The 25941-nt window shown below is 48.8% G+C and overlaps 1 protein-coding gene across 3 annotated transcripts in view; it reads left to right on the plus strand.

Moving 5' to 3' along the window:
- The window catches only part of qkia (QKI, KH domain containing, RNA binding a), a 73263-nt gene that overhangs the window by 17655 nt on the left and 29667 nt on the right, over positions 1-25941 (plus strand). For all 3 annotated transcript variants that reach the window (XM_010879574.5, XM_010879573.5, XM_010879575.5), the window contains exons 2-4: positions 5207-5346; positions 18424-18540; positions 25268-25411. In XM_010879574.5, coding sequence (XP_010877876.1) covers positions 5207-5346; positions 18424-18540; positions 25268-25411 — 401 coding nt within the window. The remainder of the gene's footprint in view (positions 1-5206; positions 5347-18423; positions 18541-25267; positions 25412-25941) is intronic.

Raw genomic sequence — 25941 nt, forward strand, 5'->3', positions numbered from 1 at the left:
TACTGCTGCTGCCTCTACTACAACAGCATTACACAAATACAAACTCCACTTCAGAAATGCACGCTGTCAGAAATCACAAAATAAGCCAGGAGAAACATGTGAAGCACTTTTCTATTTTTATTTCTCCGTCTCCTCCTTCCCGTGCCAGCTTGGCTGGGCTCCCTGGGGCGCAGGATTGTGTGTGGGTGAGAATTTGATCTTTCTTCCATGTTGCTGGGGCCCATGTGAGCCATTGGCCCGCTAGGAATGAACGACGGCAGGGGGAGAGAACCCTTAGCATTCACAAAGGGACGAAGGATAGCAGGTCATTGAGGGACTGATGGGACTTTGAGGGACTTATTTTTTTTACTTCAGAAATCACTACAAACCTATGGCAAAAAGACTAAGAATCCAAGTTCTTGATTTAGGCCTGCCTTTTCCACCTGGCCTGTGGATTTAGGCCTGCCTCTTCATCCATTTTTTTTGTTTGTTTCCTCTTTGGTTCCATTTGTGTAAGCTCATTTCTTGATGTCCCTGTGTGGGTGGTCAGACACGAGCTGAAGTCACTGACGTTGTTTAGATGCGTCCATATGCTCTCATTGTGTCGTTGACCTCCTCTGTCTCACTGTAAACGTCTCTTCCCAAAACCATAATCACCATTCCTTTGGCCACAACCGGCTGGGCCTGATGCTAGGAGGGGGGGTTTGGCACCACAATAGGAAAATGTGCCAGAAGAGAGATCGAGGTGACCCGTTCAGACTCCTTGGGTGTCATTTTTATTTCAGGGTTGCGGCCGTAAGGGCTAGCTCTTTGAAGTTAGGGTTTGGTTAAGATTCGAGTTTGGTAAAATGGTTATTTTTAATGGCACTAAATTGAAGGTCCTCATCTTGATAGTAAATCATTTCTGTGTGTGTGTCCTTCTTTCTTACAGGATTTTCCTCTTCTTTCTTCATACTCAGTCTTACTCTCCTCCTCACACAAGGGGGGGGGGGGGGGGGGGGGGTCAGCCTGGGCTCTAGACTGCCACCAAATGGCCCTTTTCCAGTTACATGTTATTTTTATTGGTTGCCTCAGTGTGACCTTCAAAAAATTTTATGAAATATTTATAGATTTTGGTCCAATGGTAATGTGAATCTTTCTTGTCCAGAAATCACTGTACTACAGTCTGTTTCATGCGTGTGTGCGTGTGAGGTGTGCTTTAGAGATACAGCAGGCGCCCTGTTTATTGGTGTCATGGTGGCTAATATAAAGTTGCATCGCCCCTCACATAACTACTCGGCCGGTAGTAATGTCAGTGTTCCAGTGATGGTAAGGCAGGAGGGTCCTGTCAGTGGCCAAGTTAGTGACGTGCAGCTTATGAAGGATTCGGTGTGTTCAGAAATGCTCTGCTGTTGTCTAACTATGGACTGACCAACGCGTCACAACTGAATCCGGTTTCACCGGTGACCAGACCTCGTGTTAAATGTGTGAAGAAATGCACTTTCTATGCCCAGCAGGCATGGGATAAAATGAACCTCATTGGCCATTTGTATATTGGTTTTTAACCAGATAACGTTTTCTGAAGGAATTGTGGCATGAATCACAGAAGATGCACTTGTGCTTAAGCACAGCAAATTGGCTTATTTTCAGTGTATTTTTGTTCTAATGAATATTCTGCTGATGACTACCTAGTGCCATTAGCCGCGTTCTGTCTGTAGCATCTGCGTGTCATATTGGCAGGAACTGGGAAAATGAAAACTAGTCATTTTACTTTTCTCATATCTTGATGCGTACTCACCCTGCCTCTCATACACACACCACTCTGTTTTTCTGCTAAACAGGTGAATTCAAACTAACCTCTGTGTCCCTGCTAAGCAGGACAAATATCTTCTGTTTTGGACAGAGTGGCTGGTTAAAATGACCAATGCTTTTGTCATGTGTTTGATTTCATCGCGTGCTAACGCGTATTAATGTGCTATGTTGAAAACCGGGACTTAATCGCACGCTTGTCACCATCTGAAAGACTTGTGAGACGCTCATACAGAGCTTTAGTTTGCCGTTTGTGTTTCTGTGTCTGCGCGTGTTTGCGCGTGTGCACGTTTCTCTGTGGCAGAATGCTGACTATGTCCTTCTGTGACACTAAGAGGAGTAGGTGAATGGGGAGACCTGGGGGATCTATTACTACCTCATTTAAACCCCCCCACACACACACACACACACACACACACCCCAAGGTGATACGTCTACTGTATTGTCCTGTTCCATTCCAGTCTGCCATGTCCTTAGTAATAGTTAAAACCTCTACGCGAACATGCAACTATTTCCTGATGGCACTATACTAGCATGTGCATGCGTGTTAGCGCGTGTGCTTCCAACATCCCTGTAGAATTTTTTTTCCCCGGGGAGGTGCAACAGCTGAATTCACCCCACCCAGCAAATTGGCAGGGAGGACAAAGACAAACGATTTAATCTGAGGCACCAAGGCAGGGGTTAGACGTTTGGTGAGGCCGGCAGGCGAGAAAGGACTTGCTGTAAGGAAATTGTCTGCGGCAAAATTAGAGGTTGTCAAATGTTGGAGGTCTCGGGCTGATGGGCCGGCGTCTTTATGCTAATGTGACATTTCAGGAGGAAGTGGAATTGGGCTCGGGAGAGGGGGCGGTTTGTGAGCCAGAGCCCTCTGAAAAGAAAACGTTTTAGTTGGACGGGTTGCCAGACCTGCAGGTTGCCAGGTGCCTTTTTAAAAGCTGGATGCTTGGACAACACAGAATGAATTCCTTGCTGGAAGGCCTTGACCTGTTCCCAGCCTCTGTTTTAGGCAGTGTTTTGGAAGAATTGCCCAGTTAAGTTCAGACTTGCTTTAAGGTAGACGTCTCATGTAGACACTGAATGCACCCAACCCTAGTCATCTGCCCGCCATTGGTTCTTTCTGGACGTCTCGTTGTTTTTTATTCTGGGAGGGGTGATGTCTTGTTGGTGGTCTGGCCTGAGCTCTGTGACACATGGATGGCCGACAGCTTGGTTCGGCAGCTTGCCTGTCTTTTCTGGCGTGAGCTGTTGGCGTAGCGAACTTGATTGTAACATTATTGGAACTGGGCAATCATGGTTCCCTGCTGAAGTGTTCAGGTTTTCATTTTCAGGCTTTTCAGGTTTGGCGTCCGAAATATGTTACTTGATTGTGTTTAGGGCTGTCGTTAAGGAATTGTGTTGGACTACGCCAGGTTTGAATGTGAGGATGTTCTATCTTAATTTAAATACATCTCAGGCCGATCTGATCGGCTATATATTTTTCATGAAATGTATCCCGGCGTTGTGTCTGTGTCAGATGGGAATTTCACTAATCTGGTTCAGTTCTCGATTTCAAGATCTGTATGGACCCAGCCCCCCCCCCCCCCCCCCCCCCCCCGTGTGTGTCTGTCAGTCCCTTGATAAAACATGCTCAAAAACAACAGTTCTTACTCTGGTCAGGAAATCCCCTTCAACCATCCCATTTTCTGTCCGCCTCTGATCCAGCACATCTGTTTTGGGGACCTCCCCGTCCTCTGGGTTGTGTTGTAACACTCTGTAGATGCTGGTCTTTGGCGTTAGTTAGGCTGCTGTCCTGTTCCCAGACACCACTGCCCTTTGGCCTTCCCCTGTTCAACTCGATCCTTGTTATGGAACAGAGACTGGGGGTGGGGGGGAGAATCTCGCCATGCAGCTGTTGATGACCATTTGTTTCATTAAGGTCTCCCATGCCATTCAGAAAGACTGTGGGGAAACTCTCGCCATGCAGCTGTTGATGACCATTTGGTTTTTGTTTCAGTAAGGTCTCCCATGCCATTCTGTTCACCCTCCCTCTGTGTCTGGGAACAACGCGACCTAGTGAATGTCTGTCTGAGCTACGGCACATCTTCCAGCGGGCCCCATCTGGCCTTCTGAACATCATGAAGGAACAAACTGTATCAACGCTGCCCCTGGAGGCTCTGACTCCCTGCCTGCCTCAGCTGTGTCTGTCTCTCAGGACGTGTGGGCCTGTACTAAGCTGTGTCTGTCTCTCTCTCTGGACGTGTGGGCCTGTACTAAGCTGTGTCTGTCTCTCTCTCTCTGGACGTGTGGGCCTGTACTAAGCTGTGTCTGTCTCTCTCTCTCTGGACGTGTGGGCCTGTACTAAGCTGTGTCTGTCTCTCTCTCTCTCTGGACGTGTGGGCCTGTACTAAGCTGTGTCTGTCTCTCTCTCTCTCTGGACGTGTGGGCCTGTACTAAGCTGTGTCTGTCTCTCTCTCTCTCTGGACGTGTGGGCCTGTACTAAGCTGTGTCTGTCTCTCTCTCTCTGGACGTGTGGGCCTGTACTAAGCTGTGTCTGTCTCTCTCTCTCTGGACGTGTGGGCCTGTACTAAGCTGTGTCTGTCTCTCTCTCTCTGGACGTGTGGGCCTGTACTAAGCTGTGTCTGTCTCTCTCTCTCTGGACGTGTGGGCCTGTACTAAGCTGTGTCTGTCTCTCTCTCTCTGGACGTGTGGGCCTGTACTAAGCTGTGTCTGTCTCTCTCTCTCTGGACGTGTGGGCCTGTACTAAGCTGTGTCTGTCTCTCTCTCTCTGGACGTGTGGGCCTGTACTAAGCTGTGTCTGTCTCTCTCTCTCTGGACGTGTGGGCCTGTACTAAGCTGTGTCTGTCTCTCAGAACATCTCAGGACACATGGATCTGAACTGTTTGTATTTGTGTGTTCCTGCCTGACTGCCTTTGGCCCGTTCATCTATCTGACAGGCTGATCTGAGCTAAAGGCATATCTCTCCCTGAACGGTCGGCTCTCCTACCCTGCCTGCTCCTTTTTTCTGCTGCTGCCCTCTCAAATACAGTATTGAATGGGATCGGCGATGACTCCCACGCCCTACAATGGGACTGTGGGGAGCACAGTTCACTGTATCTGGATGTGTTTGCGAAGGGACAGGAAAACGTCGGTCTCTCTGCCCCTCACCTGTTGTGTTCTGAAGCCATGCCTCCTAGTTGTGATTGGCTGAGAGATAATAGATGTCAGAGGTTAGGAACAAAACAAAACAAAAAAAAGACCAAAGAGCTCCGTAGAGGGTCAGAATATGATGGTGTCGATTCTGGGATCCCAGCCAGTGAATTAAGTCTAACCTGGTTGTGTGGTCGTGCTCCCACTCGAACGGGGTGAGATGTGTCTGTGTGTCCCCCCCCCCACCCCTCTGTGACCTCGCCCTGCCTCCCGCCCCCCCCTCACTGACGTCTTGCCTCTGCTTGTCTTTCAGAGATCAACCGGGTGCGGAAGGACATGTACAACGACTCTAACGGGATCGTGGAGAAGCACCCGCTGGAGTTACCGGAGGCCCTGGGACCGATCATTCACCTGCAGGAGAAGCTCTTTGTGCCCGTAAAGGAGTACCCTGACGTGAGTCATGTCACGCACGCACGCCGCCTCATTCCGATTTGGTTAGCCCCCCCAGCGTTCACCTTGCCGGTGGCTCTGTTGACGAGGTGCCCGGGGGCTTGATGGCCCTGCTCAAACAAATGGCCCCTAATGCACCTAGTAAATCCGGCAGAGGGCTGTCCTTGAACCCTTTTATCTGTCGTGGTGGCTGGGCCCGTTCGGCGGCTCTCTGGCGTGCGTGCCGCTCCTGCCATACGCACGCTGCTTTACCTCAGATATGGTCTGGCTGGGACTTCATGATGCGCTGTGATGCTTGGGTCATGAAACAATTTTCTCCATTTCATAGTTTTTTATATGTAATAAATCACATCCAGTGTATGCTTGTTCTTGATTTCTGGGTGTTTTCATGTCCCAATAAGTAAAACACCAAAAACTGTACAGAACAGGGGAATCCCAGAATACAAAATAGGGTCTTGGTGTCAGTGTATCGATACATCGTTATTAGGGAAACATTTGTGATACTATACTGTTACAATTTATTTTTATTATAGCCCCCCCCCCCACCACCCCCCGTCCCCCAGAGAATAGCATTAAGGGCTACATATTTTCCCTATCCGGAGCCAATTCTATTTGATGTTGTGTGAAATATTAAAAGGGGAAATTCTACTTGTTTTGCCTCCACAAGGAAAATGAGTCTCTCCGAGCTAATGATTTAGCAATTCAGACTTTCAGAGCAGCCTTTGGGGAGGAGGGATGTTGAGGAGGGCGGGGGCAGGTGGGTGTTCAAGACTACCTTTCCCAAAATACACAGGAAGTAGAAAATAGGCCACTCACCGCTTGCCTCTGTGAATGGCCCTTGGCAGAGTCCAGTTCAAACACAAAGTCCCTGGTGGGATCCCAGGCTGGTTCTGCCACTCAAACTGTCAGAGGAACTGATGGGACTGTGTGTTGGCTTGGGGGGTGTGGGGGGGCTGTTCGTTGGGGTGCTGGAAAAGGGAAGTCCATGTCTCTGCTCTAATCCTGATCAGGGCGGTACAGAAGGATGACCATGTCACCTCTCTTGGAGCAACATTTCTCTTCTTAATCTGAGTGACTGGAGGGGCCTGGGGTGGGTAGGTGGGGGTGGGTGGAGGGCCTCAGCCAGGCGTGAAATGCATTTTCCCCCTGACAGAGCTGATAAAGGGCGCCAGGGACCCACTCTTCCCACAGCGGTCTGGCCCAGTACTCTCCCCACAGACCCCCACACAGCTCCCTACCCAGCCCGATGTCTGGTGCCCTGAATAACTTTTTTTAAGCCCTCCCCCATCCTGGAAGGTCAGACTGGCTTCTAGGAAAAGCTGGCACGGGGACATTCTAATGTCTTGCCATGATCCATATTTAATTTACATTTTTTTTCTTTCTTTATGCAAGAGTAGTCGAGCAGCCGCTCATCTTTCCAGAGTGTGTTACCGAAGTGCTTGCCCTCAGTCCCAACGCTGGTTGACTGGTGAATCGGACCCACAACCCTGGCGTTGTGAATGCCAGAGACTGTTCTGGAAAGGTGGAACATGCTTAGAACACTTAGAGAGACAGACAGACGTTCTCAGCTGACTGGGTTTTCCGAGTAAGCTTTAACGGTGTGAGGCGATGTTCGTGCTGCACCCAGGCTAAATTAATTTGGGTTTCCCCCTTGTGGATAGGATGAATCACTGCGAGGTCTGTGGACCTTCCCTGTAATGCTTCTGCTGTCTCTCTGTTTGTCTCTCGATGTCTCTCGCTTTCTCATGCAACTGCCTGAGTCAGGCCATTAAGGTGCTAACTTAATAGAAATGTTGACTGTGACTGATCCGGGGCCATTTCTGGAGGAACGGACTGAAAGCAGGGTTGGCAAGGCACTCATGAGATTCATCTGGGCTGTTGCTCGTTATAAAATCCTGCTGTTATTAGATAAGTAGGGACTTGGTTGGGTTGTGTTGAGTGTACGTTAGGTCTGCGACAATAACCGTGTCACCAATGGCTATTTAATTCTGCTTGTGTGGAACGAACAGCTGGCGGTAGATGCTGCTGCCAGTCATGTACCATTTAGCACGTTAGCTCTAGTCCAGGGTGTTGTTAGCCAGTGTTTAGCTCTAGTCCGGGGTTTTTGTGTTAGCCAGTGTTTAGCTCTAGTCCAGGGTTTTTGTGTTAGCCAGTGTTTAGCTCTAGTCTGGGGTGTTGTGTAAACCAATGGCGCATGTGGCCTGAGTCACTATCTGAAGTCAAATTAACACATGCATATTCAAGTAACCTTAAGCTTCAGGGGTTTAGCCAGCTGTGGTGTGTCACGGGTACGGCTTTTTTGTTTAGCCAATGTTTTGTAGAATAATACTGTGTGTGTGTGTGTGTGTGTGTGTGTGTGTGTGTGTGTGTGTGTGTGTTAGCATAACTGTACGCTTAGCATTAAGAAAGGGATTGTGGTGGATGTTGGGTAATTTCCTGTAATGTGACATCCAGGCCTGAGTAGCTCACCATCACATGAGTACATATTTTATCCTAGCGCAATGGTCTAAAGTAATGGATAATTGTGTCCTTCAAACTTTCTGCTTTCGTCAAAGAATCTTCCATTTGCAGCAATTACAGCTTTGCAAACCTTTGGCGTTCTAGTTGTCAGTTTGCTGATGTAATGTGAAGAGATTTCACCTTGTGCATCCTGAAGCACCTCCCACAAGTTGGATTGGTTTGATAGGCTCTTGCGTACCATACAGTTAAGCAGCTCTCACAACTGCTCAATGGGGTTTAGATCTGGTGTCTGTGCTGGCACTGCTGTCTGCTTCTTCCCTAAATAGATTTTACATAGTTTTGGTGCTGTACTTAGGGTCGTTGTCCTGTTGTAGGAGGAAATTTGCTTCAATCAAGTGCCGTCCACAGGGAATGGTATGTTGTGGCCAAATGGAGTGATAGCCTTCCCTCGTGAAGATCCCTTTTACCCTGTACAAATCTCCCGCTTTAACACCACTCAGACCAAAGCACCGCCAGACCATCACATTGCCTCCACCATGCTTGACAGATGGTGTTGAGCAATCCTCCAGCATCTTTTCATTTTGTCTGTTTTTCAGACTAGGCCCTTGTATTGTATGTATTTGTCCTTGCTCAGTTTTGCTCGTCCCATTCCTCTTTCAATTCTGGTTAGAGGCAGGTTGCACTGTTCTGTGAAGGAAGTAGTTCACACCGTTGTACGAGATTTTCGGTTTCTTGGCAATTTCCCGCGTGGCGTAGAGTTGATTTCTCCGAACAAGAATAGACAGAAGAATGTCCCTTGTTTCTGGTTGTTTTGAGCCTGCAATTGAACCCACAGTAGCTGATGTGCCAAATACTCAACTAGTCTAAAGGCCAGTTTTGTTGCATCTTTAATAGTTTTCAGCTGTGCTAATGTAATCGCAAAAGGGTTTTTCATGATCCAATTAGCCTTATTAAATGATGAACTTGGACTCCTTAAGGAGTTTTTCCTAGCCACTGAACTTCAACGCTCCGGTTTGCTTCTTGGGGTTTAAGGCCAGGTGTTTTGTAAAAGCACTTTGTGACAACTGCTGTTGTAAAAAGGGCTTTATAAATACATTATGCCATTGGAACACAGAACTGATGGTTGCTTATAATGGGCCTTTGTACACCTATGGAGATTTCCCATTGAGAATCAGCTGTTTCCAGCTACACTAGTCATTTCCAATATTAACAATGTCTACACTGCATTTCTGATCAATTTGATAATTGTTATTAAAAAAAATTGGGGGCAACAAATCGGGGTAGGACATTTCTAGGTGACCCCAAACTTCTGAACGGTATTGTATGTATCATTATATTTATTTTATTATTTTAATCAGTCAGCGTTCAGAAAAGTGTGTGTAGAGTGCTCCAAAACTCCCAAGACGAGGGTTTTTTCGGAGTCCACATATTGAGTTCTTGGCATGGGACACAACTGTCTCTGACAGTGTCTTCGTAGGCTGTACCCTGCCGCCTTTTCCTGAACATGTTCACACCTTCCTACACCTGTCCATTTCTGTCCTCGGCCATCCCTTCCTTTATCTTTCTCACTTTCCTTCTCTCTTCCTGTCTTTCTTCCCTCATGCTCACACTTCATCTGTCTCTCTCCGGCAGATACCTTCTTTGAACACTCTCTCGCTCCAGTACCAAGTAATTAGATTGTCTTGGTCCCTTGCTGTCAATTTCTTTAAAATAACTTATCCGGCCGAGGTGGCCGTGTTTTAATCCCCTTAGCATCTGATGCGTGTGCTGTGGTGTGTGTGCGTGGGGTGGGGGGGGGGGGGGGTTTGGACACTGAGCTGAAGATACACCCCTGCTGATGTCAGCACAGAGTTTTCTGAAGCATGGCGCCGATGCAGGTCTTGACAGGATGGGGAGCGACGACCGTTTGATGATTTCACACCTTCGATTTAGAGCAGTCAAAATGCCGTTCATTTCTTTGACCTTCAAATGCAGCCACTTCCTTTGTTTATGTACCAAACGTGCGGGCGGGGGGGGGGGGGGGTGGTGAGTCTCCACCTGCCAGGGCCCCCGCCCGGTCTGCTGAGGCTATGAAACGGGACACCCAGTTGGACGTAGACTGTGGAGCAACTGGTCTGTAGAACAGGATTGGCCTCTCCTGTTTGGTGTCGTTTGTGTTTTGTTCTGTGTTGTAAGCTTTAGGACGAAGGTTCCAGAAGTAGGTTTACAGCTCAGTTTGCTTGACTTGGCTGAAAATGTTTTTTTTGGAAGAGAAGTAGTTTATTCTTTCTTTTTCAAAACAGTTGAGAAGGTACAATACCACAAATGGGTTTTAGCACTGATCTTTATGTAGTTATTCAGAATCAAATCTGTAGAAAAGCAATTTCTTTCAGCTCATTTTACATTGTTATTGATACCTTGTCTTGGATTGTGGTGTTTTAAAAAAATAAACTACCCCCAGATACTGTTGTAGTGCTGTTGTCTCAGGAGCAGCTGGAAATCGTTTGTGGTATTTTGACTTAGTCAAGGAACACAATTTGTTTGAATATTGAACAGCAACTTATCGTGTTACATTTTACTATCAATACTTTTTGAAAACAATACACAGCGTACGAGTAAGATTTTAAATTGGCCCAAGAGCTCCCCTCAGATGTGTAAAAGTTTTAGGTGAAATCATCTGACTTGACAAGAAAAGGCTGAGTCCTCCTCTTTAATAGATAGAGAAACATTTGGTGCTTCGCATGATGGGTCTTTCCAAAAGGTAATTTGCAGGTTTTTACCGGATCTTTTAAAGCAAAATGACTTCAAATGACTTTCCAATGCCCTCCCCCCAAAGAAATTTCTAAATTTATCAGCAGTCGTCCTGGAGCTTTATAACACAGTTAAAGATGCGGAAGACACCTCCCCATTTTCTCCCATTATTTCTGTATGTCACTTTTGCTTTAGTCAATTGTTTGTGTAGATGTTGTATTCTTCACAATGATATGATTCACGCTCCATTGGGGGAGATTTAACACGTTAAGACCGCTGCCCCTGAATGTGAACGCTTCCTGAAATATTGTCTGAACTGGCAAAAAAAAAAAAAACGTGTCGCAATTAATCTGCCTCAATAGAAAACCGCTCTCGTTCAGCATAAATCAACTACGGCTGCAGGCTGAGGCTCTGAGTGCGACACAGTAAAAATAATGCAAAGTGTGTTTGCATGCATGTGTTTGCGTGCGTGTGTGCGTGCGCATGTATGCGCGCCTCAGAGCCGGGAACACTGAAGGAGTTAGAGAGGCAATGAGAGGGGGAGAGATTTACAATTAAACGATTTAGCTGTTTCTCTGATTTACGACTTCAATTCAGAATACGAGTGGATGAGAGTCAGAGTGAGGACCAGCAGGTCTTCTCTTTGCTAGAACCAGCAGGTCTTCTCTTTGCTAGAACCAGCAGGTCTTCTCTTTGCTAGAACCAGCAGGTCTTCTCTTTGCTAGAACCAGCAGGTCTTCCGCCGCCCAGCAAGAACTAGTTGATGTGATTGTACTGTTACACTATTCCTCTGTAAAAGCAAGTCCCTCTATATGACTTTTTTTTAAGGCCGCTTCATGAAGACATTCAACTGGTCAGACTGGTGGGTCAAACTATATCCTGGTCGTCTCTAGACCGACTCCGTGAGTCTTCAGGTAGAATGCAGATCAGGAACACTGTTCTGACTAACCTTTGAAAATGTTTGTTGTGCTTCGTTGATCCAAGAGGGAGATCAGATGAAGATGGAGTGTAGCACGATTAGGTACTGAACCCACGTTGTGCTGGGTGAGACTTTTCCCCCGAAACCACCCTGGCGTTCCAACGGCTAATCCAGGTTGAGGGGGGGGGGGGGGGGGGTGTAGTGTATATAACATTATTCACTGGATTGGAAGAGATTCATTTCCAAACCCCCGGAAGTAATTATAGGTGGCCCCCGCACCATACTAATGGGAGTGGATATGAGATGGGACTGAACCTGTCATTATGTTTCCCACGGCGAAGGGAGATGGAGGATTTCTGTGCCGCGTATAAAAGCCTGTGGTCAGTCTCACTGCATGATGGGAAATTTAAGAGGCCCAACGAAAAGGATTTGTTTCATCTGTCATAGGTGGCGGAGTCGTTAGGCCGTGACGCCTGACACGCTAAGGTTGTTGGTTTGAATCCCTATAATGGACCAATCAGAAAATGTCTGAAGATGCACACCGTTATAACGCCTGCTGAATTATGCAAATGTTGAACGTGAAGGTGAATTTGGGTATTTGCCATGGGTATGTTAATGTATTTTCCCTTATGATACTCCAGAACATAATGGACTGTGGACTGGATAGGGGGAATATAAAGGCCTGGCAGGGGGAGAGAGCCAGAGTCTGTCCGTCTGTGCAAAGGGAGAATAAGACATAAAAGCAGCCGGTTCTTCATGAGGGATCAAACGGCGGTAACGGAGCCATGAAGGGGAGGCAGGCTGGGGCGACCTAGACGGGGATTAAACATGACGCAGGAGTCACTCCTCATCTCAACCACCACCATGACTGCCTCTGACGGGAGGAGATCAGCGTGCACATGCTTATTCACCTCCATTCAACACACACACACACACACACACACACACACACACACACACACACACACACACACACACACACACACACACACAGCGCTTGCAAAGACAACTTGCATTGAAAAGCAGCCTGACTTTAACCGTTTAGGCTCTGTACTGGGACCACTGGCATGTCTCTGCATAATCAAATATTGTAGTGAATCCCGTTGTGGTCATTTGAAAACAGTCAGAAATTAGGGAGTCAGAAATCACTTCAGGGACTTCCCATTTCTTTTGATTTGTTCTGTCCCTGTTTAGCCCTGCGATTGCAGTCTGCATTTAGTATTTCCCCAACTAAAGAAACTGACAAATCGTATTTGAATTTCTGACACTCTTCTTTAAAATGTGATTGGGGCTGTCAGCCATGATGTCTACTGTACACGCTGCTCTTTGGAGTGTGTACACACCACACACACACACCACACACACACACACACCACACACAATCTCTAGTCTCCACTCAGCCTTGTCAGAGGGTTTTGGGCTATTGATTCATGCTTATTAACTTGACTCTCAGATAAACAGAGAGGGTTAAATTTCATTCCCCCATTCCTTTTTGCCTATTAGTGACCATGACCTTTGCCCTTTGTGCTGTGCCAGTCCTACATCTTTTCCTCCAACACCGTCACCCGTTTTCCTCCCTGCGACCGTAATTAAACTCCACCTGAACAACATGATCAAAGTCCTCTGGATTAGGTAGTAAATGCTGGGATGTGCTCAAAGGGAAGCTTTAAAGTCTCTCTCGAGCTTTGAAGCTGAAATGTCGCGGTGAGTGTCTTGTCCCTCCCTACTTCCTCATCCACTTTTTTTCCCATAGCGCTCCCATTTCCTTCACCTCCACCCTAACATTTTCATTCCCATCTTTTCACCATGATTCCTTCCTCCGCCTTAATCCTTTCACCATGATTCCTTCCTCCGCCCTAACTCCTTTCACCATGATTCCTTCCTCCGCCCTTAATCCTTTCACCATGATTCCTTCCTCCGCCCTTAATCCTTTTACCATGATTCCTTCCTCCGCCCTTAATCCTTTCACCATGATTCCTTCCTCCGCCCTTTAATCCTTTCACCATGATTCCTTCCTCCGCCCTAACTCCTTTTAACTGACCGTACTACTGACCCCCACCTCGGTCCTGTCTCCAGCCCAGGGTTATGTTAATAAGTAGCACAGCAAAAGCTTTTATTGGACGGGTTCAGATGACCCAGCCTTGTTTTTTTAGCTTTCTGACCTGTGGATCATGACCAGGGTATGTGTTGTAGGAGGTGTACCTGCTTTCTTATCCTTTGGCCAAAAAAGTCACTGGATGCTTAGATTTTTTGGTGGTCGTCATCTGCCATCCTCATTGTGTGACAGGCACTCGGGACCTGGGTTAGAGAACCAGAACTGACCTGGTGGGGCCCAACTACTGTACACCTTGACAGAGGTTAATTAGTAGCTGGCAGGGTGCAGCGCCGTACTGAAATCACACTTTCCTCCCCCTCCTCGAACCCCCCCTCGGCTGGGGGGGGGGTGTTATGGTGGATAGCCAAGGTGAACAAAACGGATTAATTGAATGATACCGCTGGCAAGTATTAACATTTCAGTCGCCGATGAATTAATGATAAAACCCAAACTGTCACCCTGGAGACGGCATGTTGGAAGAGGAGGGCATTGATTTATTCTATGAGGAATACAGCGTGGCTAGAATGAAGAGTGAAGTGGGAGTGGGGTGGGGGGGGCAGAAATGCAAAGAAGGGTGGTCTGGGTGGGATTCTGACAGGGAGGTCTGAGCTGCAGACGGGGAGCCCCAGTGACCCGCGGGGGCCGCGCCCCGATGAACACAGCGACCAGTGTTCACCCGCACGATGTCTGATGCACGATGTCTGATCCGTTTGGTCTCCCAGCAGCGCCAGAGATGTTGCTCAGAGGCTGGCGAGCCAGAGGGTTTGGCGCCTGTCGCATTGGGCCGCATCGCCTCCTGGTTGTGCCTCGAAGGGTCACAGCGAGCCGCGTTCCGACGTGTGCGTGCATACCTGCGTGCATACCTGCGTGCATTGTCAGCCGAGGCTGTGTAAACCCCCGGGGTGTCAGTACTGGGCATGGGGGGGGTCCCCTCTCCACGAGGTGTCAGAGGTGGACAATACCTCCTGTGTTTTTACTGCTGTAGTTTGAGCAGGGTTGCTGCTTTACAATCGGCTAGCGACCAGCCCTCGATTGATATTCATTGAGCTGGTCCCGGCTAAGCCCCCCGACTGCACTCCGAGAGACCCTTCGGTGTTGTCTAATTTCCGCTCTCTGTATCCGCTACTTTGGTGGGGGCAAATATCCGCTGTGCATTTCCTCCCGGTGTTGCTGGTGGAGGCTCGAGCGCCGCTGTCTTTCAGCCCGGCAGCCCAGGGGACCCAGTCAACTTCAGAGCGTAGAGCGGGGGTGTCTGCGAGGAGTTTCTCTCCGTGCCCTTGGTCGCCCCCCCCCCCCCCCCCCCCCCTCCCCCCTCCTGCCGGAGGCTGATAACGCGGGGTAAACAAAGCCCCCTTTAATGTCCCTTTAAGCCTCCGTCCTGGGAGGCCCTCTGAAGTGGGGGCCGGGCGGGGTGTACGGGCTGTGTCGATTCGCAGAGGAAGCGCAGATAAAAGTTGGGGAGAAAAACGGTCCCAGTGACTCTAATCTCCTAATGCCTTAAATGAGGAAAGGGAATTGGATGCTCAGAGAACGGTCCTCTGTCGAGAGAGAGACGGGGCCTGGGGAGGGTTCTTGTCGAGTTGGCAAAATAAATATATTGTTTATGCATGCGTTTCATTCAACAGATTAAAAAAAAAAATAATTGACGCGGATGAGTTTGGGTCAGAGCGGATGTGGCGGATTGGGTGGGTGGTTGGGTGTTGGGGGGGGTAGTTAATATCCTGAATGTGTAATTTCTTCAGTCAATGCTGAAAATATTCATCCATTTTCTCCTCGGCGTTGGGCTCAATTGATGGATGCCAATGGGCTGGTTATCCAGGCTGCTGTTTTGGTGCTGATCGCGCTCACTGCGTTGTGACCAGATGGAGTGTGGTTTTAACCTGTCCGCTAGGTGTGATTGTTGCAAGGAAAAAACGATGAGCGATTTATCTCCAGAGTTGAGTGAGTGGTTCTGCCAAACTACACGGGTGTTTGCATAGTACTGCAGGTTGTTTCTTTAGACTGCATACTGAAAACCTAATTGTCTTCAGGGGCGCAGATGTCCATCCCTGGTACTCCTAGTTACCCACGGGTGATTTTGGTTTAGGACGGTCCTGGGACCGCTTGGGATTTTTGGAAGTGCTTTATTTTCTAAAGAAAGGCCTGGAATGGACAATCGTCCTGGGAAGCTGTGTTGGGAGGGGATGTGCCTTTGGGGCTGTATTTGTCTTTATTTGTCAGAGATTCCTGGCAGGTTTCAGGAAGCCTAAACCACCTTCCTTCTGATAGCTTAAACACACACGTCATTCAATAGTTTTATACGTGCCGCTGGTTTTGCTTTGTGGTGTTAACTTCTGTAGCTTGTCCACCGCTATAGGGAGAAAAGACAAACATTTCCTGCAGGATGAATATTTTATCTGGTCCCTAAAAAAAAAAAAACTGAGCATTTAGTCATTTTTGAATTGCAAAGTTTTAAGTTGTATTTACTCCGGTGTCCTGTTGGGAGGTAAAAACTTCTGACCTTGTCCTCCTCCACTGTGGTGTTGGGAGGCTGGTATTTCTGTCATGGGGGTTTCATGTGGCCCTGCACTGGCTGACCTTTGACAGGCCGTGTGGAATTCTCTTGGAGTAGAGCGAGCGCCATGACAACTGGACCCAGGTGCCTGCTCTGCAACCCCGTTTCCATGACGAGTGAGAAAGTACCCCCACCCGGTTCTCCCCCCACCCTCCCCTGTCCACAACAAATCTGAGTCCTTGACCCATCATCGGCCATGTCTTCCAGGTCAAAGGCGGGGTATTTAAAGCCAATGGGAAAACTTCTGTCCGATAGTGCACGCCCGCCAGCCAATGAGAAGTCGCGCCTGCTGGCCCGCCAGCCAATGTGAAGTGGTGCCCGCCTTACCCCTTATGGCTATAATTACTGTCTTGTTCCAGTATTCAAAGTGAGCAATTTCCCCACTTTCCTCCAAGCCCCTGCTCTCTGTCATCTGCGATCAGCGTCAACCCGTTCCTGGGAAGAGAGAACTCCTCTTTGCTTTCTGCTTGAGAGCTGTTGGGTAGAGAGTGTTGAGTTTCTCTCCTTGTCAAGGTTCACAGGAGCTCCTCAGATGCTGGTCGGTAGCCGTCCGTAGGGCTTCTCCACATCTATACGTAGATTGACATCAGCAAACAGCGGGTTTATTCAAAAGATTGTTTGTGGCACCTCCGGAGCGTTGTTGGCGTCACATGCTCGGGTTAGTTAAGTCGCCATGCCCATCGAAATATCCATTCACTGATGTTGTCAAGAAGTGTCGATGTTTGCACACTCTCAGAAAGGCATTTGTTGGGCTATTTTCTTATCTCCCAGCACTGAGTGCGCCTGGGTGCGTTCGCTAGCTGCAAAGGTCATTCTCTCGCTGGCGACCTTGCCTCGGTCCCCTCTGGGCGCCCTCCCGGTGGGTGCCGTGATGTCATGAAGTTGGCTGGTGGCCGAAACGCGGGTAGGAACTGTGCCTAGGAGCCGTGTCCTCGCGTCCCGTCTCCTGCGTCCGATGTGATGCAGGCCGACAGTTGGCTCCTCTTCCGCCCGAGGCGGGCAGTGACTTAGGTGGGAGAACGACCAGAGCGCATCGCTGGGCGACCGCGGTGGCGGAGGGTGCCGACACGCCTCCCCCATGCCCGTCTGAACCACGGGTCACCAAACAGACCGTGGCCCAGCCTCTCCGGTTCTTCACAGGTCTCTGTAGTTACAGGAGGAGGAACTGGGTTCTTGGATGGTCTCTAAACTGATATCGAGATAATGCAAATTTTGCTCATAATTTATTCAGGATAAGAAAGGGTAGTTTTGGGTCGTGATGCTGTGCCCTACACCAGCTATGTACTGTTTTACTAACTGTATTGAGTTTTATTGTTTTGGTTTTGCTAGAGGCTCGTTTAATATTTTGTAGATGTCAAGCGTGTGCTCAAAATGCTGGCCTTGTGGACCCATTTATTTTGTGTTGAGGATTGGGTAAGCACGGATTTCATACCTAATGCAATTTTATGTGCCAGCCATTAAGCTAACAAGCGTTTCTCCATATGAATGAGATGCATTGAGCTCTTAAGGTCTAGGCATTTTGTATAAGCTCATAAATGCCCATCTGAATAGAGTCACGGATATCTTCCACGTCACAGTTCTAGTCTCGTCGGTGTGCTTGCGGTGAACATGCCTGGTGTGTTTACTGTTCAACGGCCTCCCGTTCCCCCTCTCCAGATTCTTCTGTTTTTATTTTGGAGAAAAATTGTTGTGGATTATTTCAACAAATGCCTCCTTTATCCTCATGGAAGCCAGTTTCGAGTGGAGAGGATTACGTTGGTAAATACGTTCCCTTTGGTACAAAGCCCCAAAGCCACTCACAAGTGAAAAGGCTTCGATAAGGAAATTGTCAAGCAGAGCCCCTTACCTCTCCCCCTCACCCCATCTCCCCCGTAATATTTCAGAGTTGTTTCATTTCTATTTTCCCCTCAAGGATGAATTCATTTTCCTCTGCTTGCTTTTTGGCGCGTCTGGTTGTCAGCGTCATACCGTAATGTGGGCTCAGCAGTGGATCTCGTACCTGCGGTCTTGGCTTCATTCTGTCTCCATATCAGGCCCATGGAAAGGGGGGGGGCCTCCCGAGGTCACAATGTTCATCTGATCTCTGGGAATCTACGGTCTTTGCAGCAGAGAACAGCTGCCATGCGCCATGTGCCTTTCCCAATGGACCCTGGGTAATGATAGGAAAGGTCTTTGAACGAAGCTGAGCGATTTAAAAAATAAAATAAAAACCCAGTTTAACACTACTGACTGAAGTTACCGTGACTGTGGTGATTGGTACGGCTGTAATATATGTTAGCGCTACAAACATTAAATAATATTTCTTTGTCTGTCTCTCCACAGTATAACTTCGTGGGCAGAATCCTGGGGCCTCGTGGACTGACAGCCAAGCAGCTGGAGGCAGAAACTGGATGTAAAATCATGGTGCGAGGGAAGAGCTCCATGAGGGACAGGAAAAAGGTGAGATCTTCAGTTTGCCCCCCCCCCCCCAACCTCCTGTCCCCATGCAACCTCTTTGCAAACAAAGCTAAAGGCTGGTGTTGAAGACACGCTACCAGCAGCCACTAAGAGTCTCATGACTGCGGCTTGCCTGGCCAAGGGCTGGTTCTGTTCTTCACCTGGCACAGCGACGTGTGGGTTCCACCTGTGGTGGGGGGCATGGTCAAACATGGCCCTTCGTTTCAGGGAACCATGTGCGACCTGCTGGTTAAACACTGGCGCACAAGGCCACCTGCCCATGGGAGGGTCCAAAGCAATCTGACCAATGGGAGCATGTAGATACTAGAATTCTGACCAGTGTGTCCCCGGGGAAATGTCACTTCAAAAGAGTGTGATTTCCCTATCGGCAGAGCTTTCAGACTGTCTTTCTATCTCTCTCGCTCGACGAGATGCCCTGTTTCAGGTCTCTCTCTCTCCCACTCACTCCTTCTGTATTTAACCAGCTATGTTCCATTACTGTGCGTTTGCCTGAGTGAGGCAGGAGAAGTGTACCTCAGACCAGACCAGGGGGTTTGGTTGCTTCCCCACTTCCGGGGAGAAAGCAGGCGACTTGGGGGCTCATGATACGTGAGGCCTAGGAACTTTTTTTTATTATTTTTTTTACAGCTTTGGGGATTAATTCTTCCTTTACTGACATTCTTGGCGCTTACCCCATTTTTGTTTTGTTTTTTTCCATCTCTTTTGGAATCTGTTGGTTACCACGGCAGCTCTTAATAGATTTATTTCTTTTTTTGCGTGTTCTGTAGACCCCACCCCACCAACCCTGAAATAGATTAAATTAGTTGAATTAGTTTTTACTCACACTGCCCCTGAAGACTGCTTTTCTCAGATATATTAATTCAGCTCTGGTTACTTTTATAATCTTAAAGCTTGATGACCAAGGGTATCTTATTTTCTTCCTTTGTCTTGCTTTGGCCCTGAGACCTGTACAATGCTCACAGCAATTATAGGCCTGTGAACAGACAAGCGGTTTTAACTGTCTGTAATAAATACAAGTCTTTTAGAGATGATGTTGTCAATATGGAGAGATACAATCCATTCTATATCACTGTTCTCTAACTTGTGGTCTCTGCATGACTACCACAGATGCTCTACACTTTGTTATTAGTGAAACCGCGTAACACCGTAATATTTGATCTTCAGTTTGACTCACCATGATGGTAATTGTCGTCAATGCAAATATTGCGCCTCTGCAGGCGGTGCTCCTAAAAAGCTTCTCTGAGGGCTTTGGTCCCCCGAATGGGAACGTTTGAGAATCAGTGCCATATTGCTCACTGTTCTAAGTCTGTAGGTTCCTCTCCCCGGGCCTCCTGGGGTTCTCCCAGACTTCCCTGGAAACGGCGAAGCATTGAAGCGATAATGCAGTCTCTTTATTCAGCAGCCATTAGCGTTGCTGTTTTTCGTCTCTCAATAATTCAGTTTGCGGCTCACTCCTGGGGCAGAGCCAGGCAGTCGCTGGCTGGAGCGGAGGAGGGGGTGTGGGCTGGAGCTGCAGAGTGGGGAGGGGGGGGGCTCGAGCTGCAGAGTGGGGGGGGGGGGCTGGAGCTGCAGAGTGGGGAGGGGGAGGGGCTGGAGCGGCAGAGTGGGGAGGGGGAGGGGCTGGAGCGGCAGAGTGGGGAGGGGGAGGGGCTGGAGCGGCAGAGTGGGGAGGGGGAGGGGCTGGAGCGGCAGAGTGGGGAGGGGGAGGGGCTGGAGCGGCAGAGTGGGGAGGGGGGGGGCTGGAGCGGCAGAGTGGGGAGGGGGGTGCGGGCTGGAGCGGGGGGGTGGGCGTGCTGGAGCGGCAGAGCGGAGGGAGGGGGGCTGGAGCGATGGTGGGGTTGTAGACGGGTGACTGGAGAAATAGACTCCCCCGTTTGCAAGCGTGGGGGAGGGGGGTTGATGTGAGAGAAAATGAGGTTGAGTTGTTGCTGGGGGGGACAGGAGCTTCAGGGAAGCCACTGGGTGTTGTTGGAGGTGGCAGGTGTTCTCTGCGGCATATTGAAGGAACTCTGGTTCTTTTGGTTGCCAGTGTCATCTTATTTTATACATCTCATCAGCGCTTTAATGCTTTGGCTTGAGACACTGAACATGCCCCCTGTTTCCACTGTACTTAAAATGCTGCCTGTCTTTTAACGGACTGCTTCTAAACACAACCATCGTGGGGTATTGAGAGATGTTTTTTTGGGGGGGGGGGGGGTGAATTGTTCATTAGCTACGCATCTTTTTTTTCTTTTCTGGATTAGCAGTCCCACAGCTTGAGGAAGGGGTGTTGGTTCCACCATGCAGAAGTGAGACCGAACTTTACCTACATTATAGCATACTTCTAGGTGAATCGTTGTAGCATACGTACTAGTGCAGTGGTTCCCAACCAGGGGTGCCAGGCCCCCGGGGGGTACAAGGCTTCTCCACAGGGGGTATTTGAAGACTCATGACACCATAGGCGTACTAGTGAAATTAACATGAGGGGTACTTCAGGGGTACTCCAAGCGGTGGTACAGTTACTGAAAAAGGTTGGGAACCACTGCACTAATGAATGATTATAACATACGTTCTAATAAATCAACGTATCATGAATGTTTGTGTTCCATATCAGCCTAACTGCTGCATTACCAAGTTGAAAAGTCCTGCCCAAACGCTGTTTCATATTTGTTGGACATTGCCGAATAGTTTTCTCTCCATTCAAGAGCTTTACTTTGGAAACCGAGGGAAAGAAACGAGCTGCTGGTATTGCAATACGTACTCGCGTATTAATCTCGAACTTTCGCAAAAACTCCTATCGTTTATCGCCCTGCCCGTAATCGCTGTATAACACAATAAGCTTGCAAGAAAACATCTGTGTATGCAACAAATTGTTTTTTCCAAAACAAAATTATGCCAGCGTGTTTTATTGTTCAGCCGATGTTTAGCGTGCATTGAGCGGTGTTCCTATGCGCTGGCGTCACCATGCAGTTCTGTAGCTGCCATTGGTCGACACCGACCGCTGTGTTTCCACTGAGTTCGGCTGAGCGGCCTCCTCTGGCTCAAGCACCCGTGACCCCGTGGTAAGGATGACCCCGCCCCGGCTTAATTTAAAATCAAAGGGCCGCTGTGCCCGTCGGTGTCTTCAGTCACCCCTTCTCTAATCCCCCACCACACCTGCAAATCACACATCTCCTTCGAGCTTTGATGTGGCTGTGCCGAAGTAATGTGAGCCGACTGGGTAGACAAACGCTGGGATAATAACATGTCTCTCAGGCAACACACTTCCATTTGATCAAACCTAAGCTCAGGGGACCTCCTCCACAAATACAGGAGGTCTGAGAGTCTAGAGACACCAAACCAAAGGACGCCATGGGTTCACGATGCTCCAATCACAGCTCACGAAGACCTGCCGTATGGACGTGGTCATGTTCTTAAAATATTCATTCCGGAATACATTTTTGTTTTTAAATGAACTTTCGCTTACAGGACCTTGTTATTCATTCTTTTTTTTAATTACAGAACCAATTTACATTTTTTAAACTTAATTACTAGAAAGTGAAGATAATTTTAGAAAGTAAAGAAAAATGCCTCCCAGTGTTCTAAGAGCCAATTTAGGCTACAACAAGTAACATTAACGTGATATGTAAACACCGTTTTCAGTTAAATTATCATTAGCCCAACAACAGATGTTTTTTTTTCCTCCTCTTCCTGGGCTACTACTCATTTTACTCCAATACACATTGAGATGTCATCTTTAGACCACCGCAGCCTCAATCCCATGTTACCGCGGAAGGTGGCATGGGACAGTTTGCATTGTCACCCATTTACGCTATAAAATATAAGTGTAGTTAATCTTAGTGGAACTATCTTGGTGTAAAACCGCTGTCGGCTGGCACAGCTCGGATTTGAACCCACCCACTGCTCGTTCAGCAATATCTTTCTTCTGTCTTCATCCATAGTCGCTGTCAAATAAAGCATAGGAAGGCCTTAAAGAAGATGCGTCATAAATATACACAAATGACATGGACAAAATTAGAGACGCCCTGGAGCTAGGGCTTTTAGCGTCTTGTGCCAACGCTGCCCCATCTCCTTCTGAGACGCTGCCACTTAGGCCATCAACCGGATTGGCAATCGATACGTTGAATTTTTATTGCACTTCTGGCACAGCCAGCCCACTTGGATTGTCTTTCTGCGATTTAGAGGTGACTTGTTCAATGTCTTAAATCAGCCGATGCTTGCTCATGCTTTATGAAGGTTGTATCAAAGCTTTCAGACTAATAAGAAAAAGCATGCGAGTCCGCATATAGCACCTCCTGTGCTTTAAGACTGAGGTAAAATCCTGACAAAAAAAAAACACTTGACTATGCCAAAAGCAGTTGAGACAGAGTTTATTAGCGCTTCAACTTTCAGTTATTTCTAACAGGCTTTTTACAGAGCTCCATAAACATTTAAGTGGGTCTCTTTTAATTTCAGGCTTTGCTAGCGTGGCCGGTCATGCCTAGTCCTGCCCTATGGCTAAAATCCTAAATCCAAATAGCTGCCATTGAGAAGCCCTTGGGAACCGGCACAGAGACAGCTGGCTACAGCTGCCTCTTAGTTCTGAAATGGACATTCCAACCGTGTGTTGATTTAAATAGATTTAATCTGGGCGAGTCTAGAAATACTCTAACCAGCTGAGAGGCCTATGGAACTTTCATCTTCTGTTACGATGAACGGGCAGGCGCAGAAGGGTCTGATGATATGGGACATATGGTCGGCTGTTTCTGTGAACATTGTTTCATGTATTGTCTTCCATGTTAAGAGCATGACCTTGGTCAAGGATTTACTGAGCTCAAGCGGAGATGAGAGTCATTGTGTTGTTTACTGCCTATATTTTGGCAAACCCTGTTACTCGGCTCTATCTCTCTCAGCCAGCTTTCAGACGTCTGTGAAGAATTCAGAGTTGCTCTTCAAAGGCCTTCCCAGCATGCCCTGCGGTGGCACTAGTCCCCCTCCCCCTCTGCCATTCCACCAGTCCTCCCCCTGTTTGTCATGCTGTCACCTCCTCTCTGCGAGGACAGTGTGTGACCTTGTTCACAGCTTGCCGTGTTGGGCCAAGTGCCCTTCCTGGGGCAGGACTGTGAATCTGGAACCTCGCCTCCCTAGCGGTCTCTGTTCGCTGCCTTCCCCCCCCCCCCCCCAACCACCCACCCCCCTTCCCCAGCCTGTCCGCTCCACTGCTGCAGTCTCTGCGAGCAGTTGCAGTTCCCCTCGATGGTCTGGGATTGAGGAGGGGGCAGTGCGGCTGTTTTGTGGTTAGGTAGCACTCGAGTCCCCTGGAAAAATCTGCTGACTCACCTCCAAGCTGCCTCGGTACCAGTCGGCCACAAGGAATCAGCCCCCCCCCCCCCGGTGGACACGAGAGGAATATTAAACATAATTTGGCTCCTAGGTGAGGGACGGTAACAGTGCGTGGCAGGATGCAGTGCCATGGCAACGGCTCTCTCCCTAAGGAAGAAGTTCCGGGGGGGGGGGCGTTGCCTCTTGACTCTGCCGTGCGCCGAGCGCCTGTTAGTAAACGTGTCAGGTGGACCTCCTGCCGAGCCTCACAATGCACCAGGATTAATTAGACACCTCAATTACCATGCCTGGTTCACAAACGAGCACTGATCTGAGGGGTGGCTGGAGGGGCGAGAGGAACTGGAGACATTAATCAACACACTGCCTGAATAAACCCGTTTAGTCAAGTAGAGCGAAGAAACCTTAGAAGCACTGTTTCTCCTCTACACTTTCGTCTAAATGCCGAAATGCTTCTGTATCAGGAGGCATGATGTTTTTAAGGTGCAATCAAGTCAGAATTCCTTGATTTGAAGCTGAAGCATTGTGAGGTTTGAGGTTACCCTGGTCTTGATTTGAAGCTGAAGCATTGTGAGGTTTGAGGTTAACCTGGTCTTGATTTGAAGCTGAAGCTTTGTGAGGTTTGAGGTTTACCTGGTCTTGATTTGAAGCTGAAGCATTGTGAGGTTTGAGGTTTACCTGGTCCTCGTTGGAGTCTAATGGTTAACATGGATTCTTAGTCCCAAAGGCTTAGAGGAAATGGTGAGCCGGGATTTCATTCTGCGTCAAACCTCACACACACACACACACACACACACACAGTTTCGCGTGCTGCCGTGCCAGTGTGACCCAAAGCTTTTTGGACCCCTCTTTGTTGCAAGGACGCCATTGAACGCCTCGAAAGAGCCCAGTTAAATGGGGTGAGCGTGTCAGAACGGAGTGCCTTGCGATAACACCCACTGATGTGTTCGGCTTCTCTGTCTTGCAGAATGATGTGCGTAGGGGGATTTTGTGTTGCTGCATCAAAAGAGTTACATTTCAAATGTACCTTGTCCTATCAGTGCCTGTTGAAAAACCCCTCGATTTACTCCTGCTGAAAGCTTGATCGTCCTTCTGAGGTAAAACCTCTGACATAGTTCAGTATCCTCAAACACATGAATGCGTGGGCTCCCCCATTGAAGAGCCACGGGACCTCTGATGTGTTGTCGCCGGGCGCTTGCTTTTACGGGGTTGGCTGTCCGGCCTCTGGCATCAGCGTCCAATTGAAGCAGGGCTGTCCTTTTAAAGGTCTACCTAAAACCCGGACTGGGGTACGCCCCTGTCCTAGGCAGTGTGTATTTTCTGTGCTCGACCTGTTGTCACTTGGTAACGGCTGCGTTCTGACCCGGTGCGGTCACCTCTCACCTCTCACCTCTCCTCTCCCCTTTCCCAGGAAGAGCAGAACCGAGGCAAGCCCAACTGGGAGCACCTGAACGAGGAGCTGCACGTCCTGGTGACGGTGGAGGACACACAGACCCGTGCCGAGATCAAGATGAAGAGGGCGGTGGAGGAGGTCAAGAAGCTCCTGGTGCCTGCGGTCAGTATTACCCCTGGTGGTGTGGTGTGTGGTGTGTGGTGTGGTGTGTGTGTGTGTGAGACACAGTCCTCAGAAGTGTTGTAACTTGCCTGTACTCTGACATTACCCCACCACGGTAGGGGTTAGGAATCATAGTAGTTTTCTGTACTCAGCAGTGTGAGAGGCTGCAGTGGACCTTAATAATGAGCCAACATTTCAGTCTGCCTGAACACAGGTAGCCCCCCCCCCCCCCCCCACACATCACTTCCTCCTATGTAGCTGGACATGGCCGTCAGGACTGAGCTGCCTGGCCCCAGGTCTGTGGTGAGCGGACTGATCTGACCGCTTGGGCCGGTTTCAGCCTTCTGTCGGGCCCTCGTCATGCCACCTCGCGGGGAGCTCTGGCACTTGTCGACGACTCTCAGAGCCCTGGCATCGCCTGAGCGCCGCCGGGGCCCGGACACCAACGGGCGTTCTATAACCTCCTATGGATTCCTTTCTCCTGTGTTTTGCGAAGTGTCCTCAGTCGTCCGGCATCGTCTGTTTCCGAG

The sequence above is a fragment of the Esox lucius genome, chromosome 15 (assembly GCF_011004845.1).
Source record: "Esox lucius isolate fEsoLuc1 chromosome 15, fEsoLuc1.pri, whole genome shotgun sequence".
Taxonomy (NCBI): domain Eukaryota; kingdom Metazoa; phylum Chordata; class Actinopteri; order Esociformes; family Esocidae; genus Esox; species Esox lucius.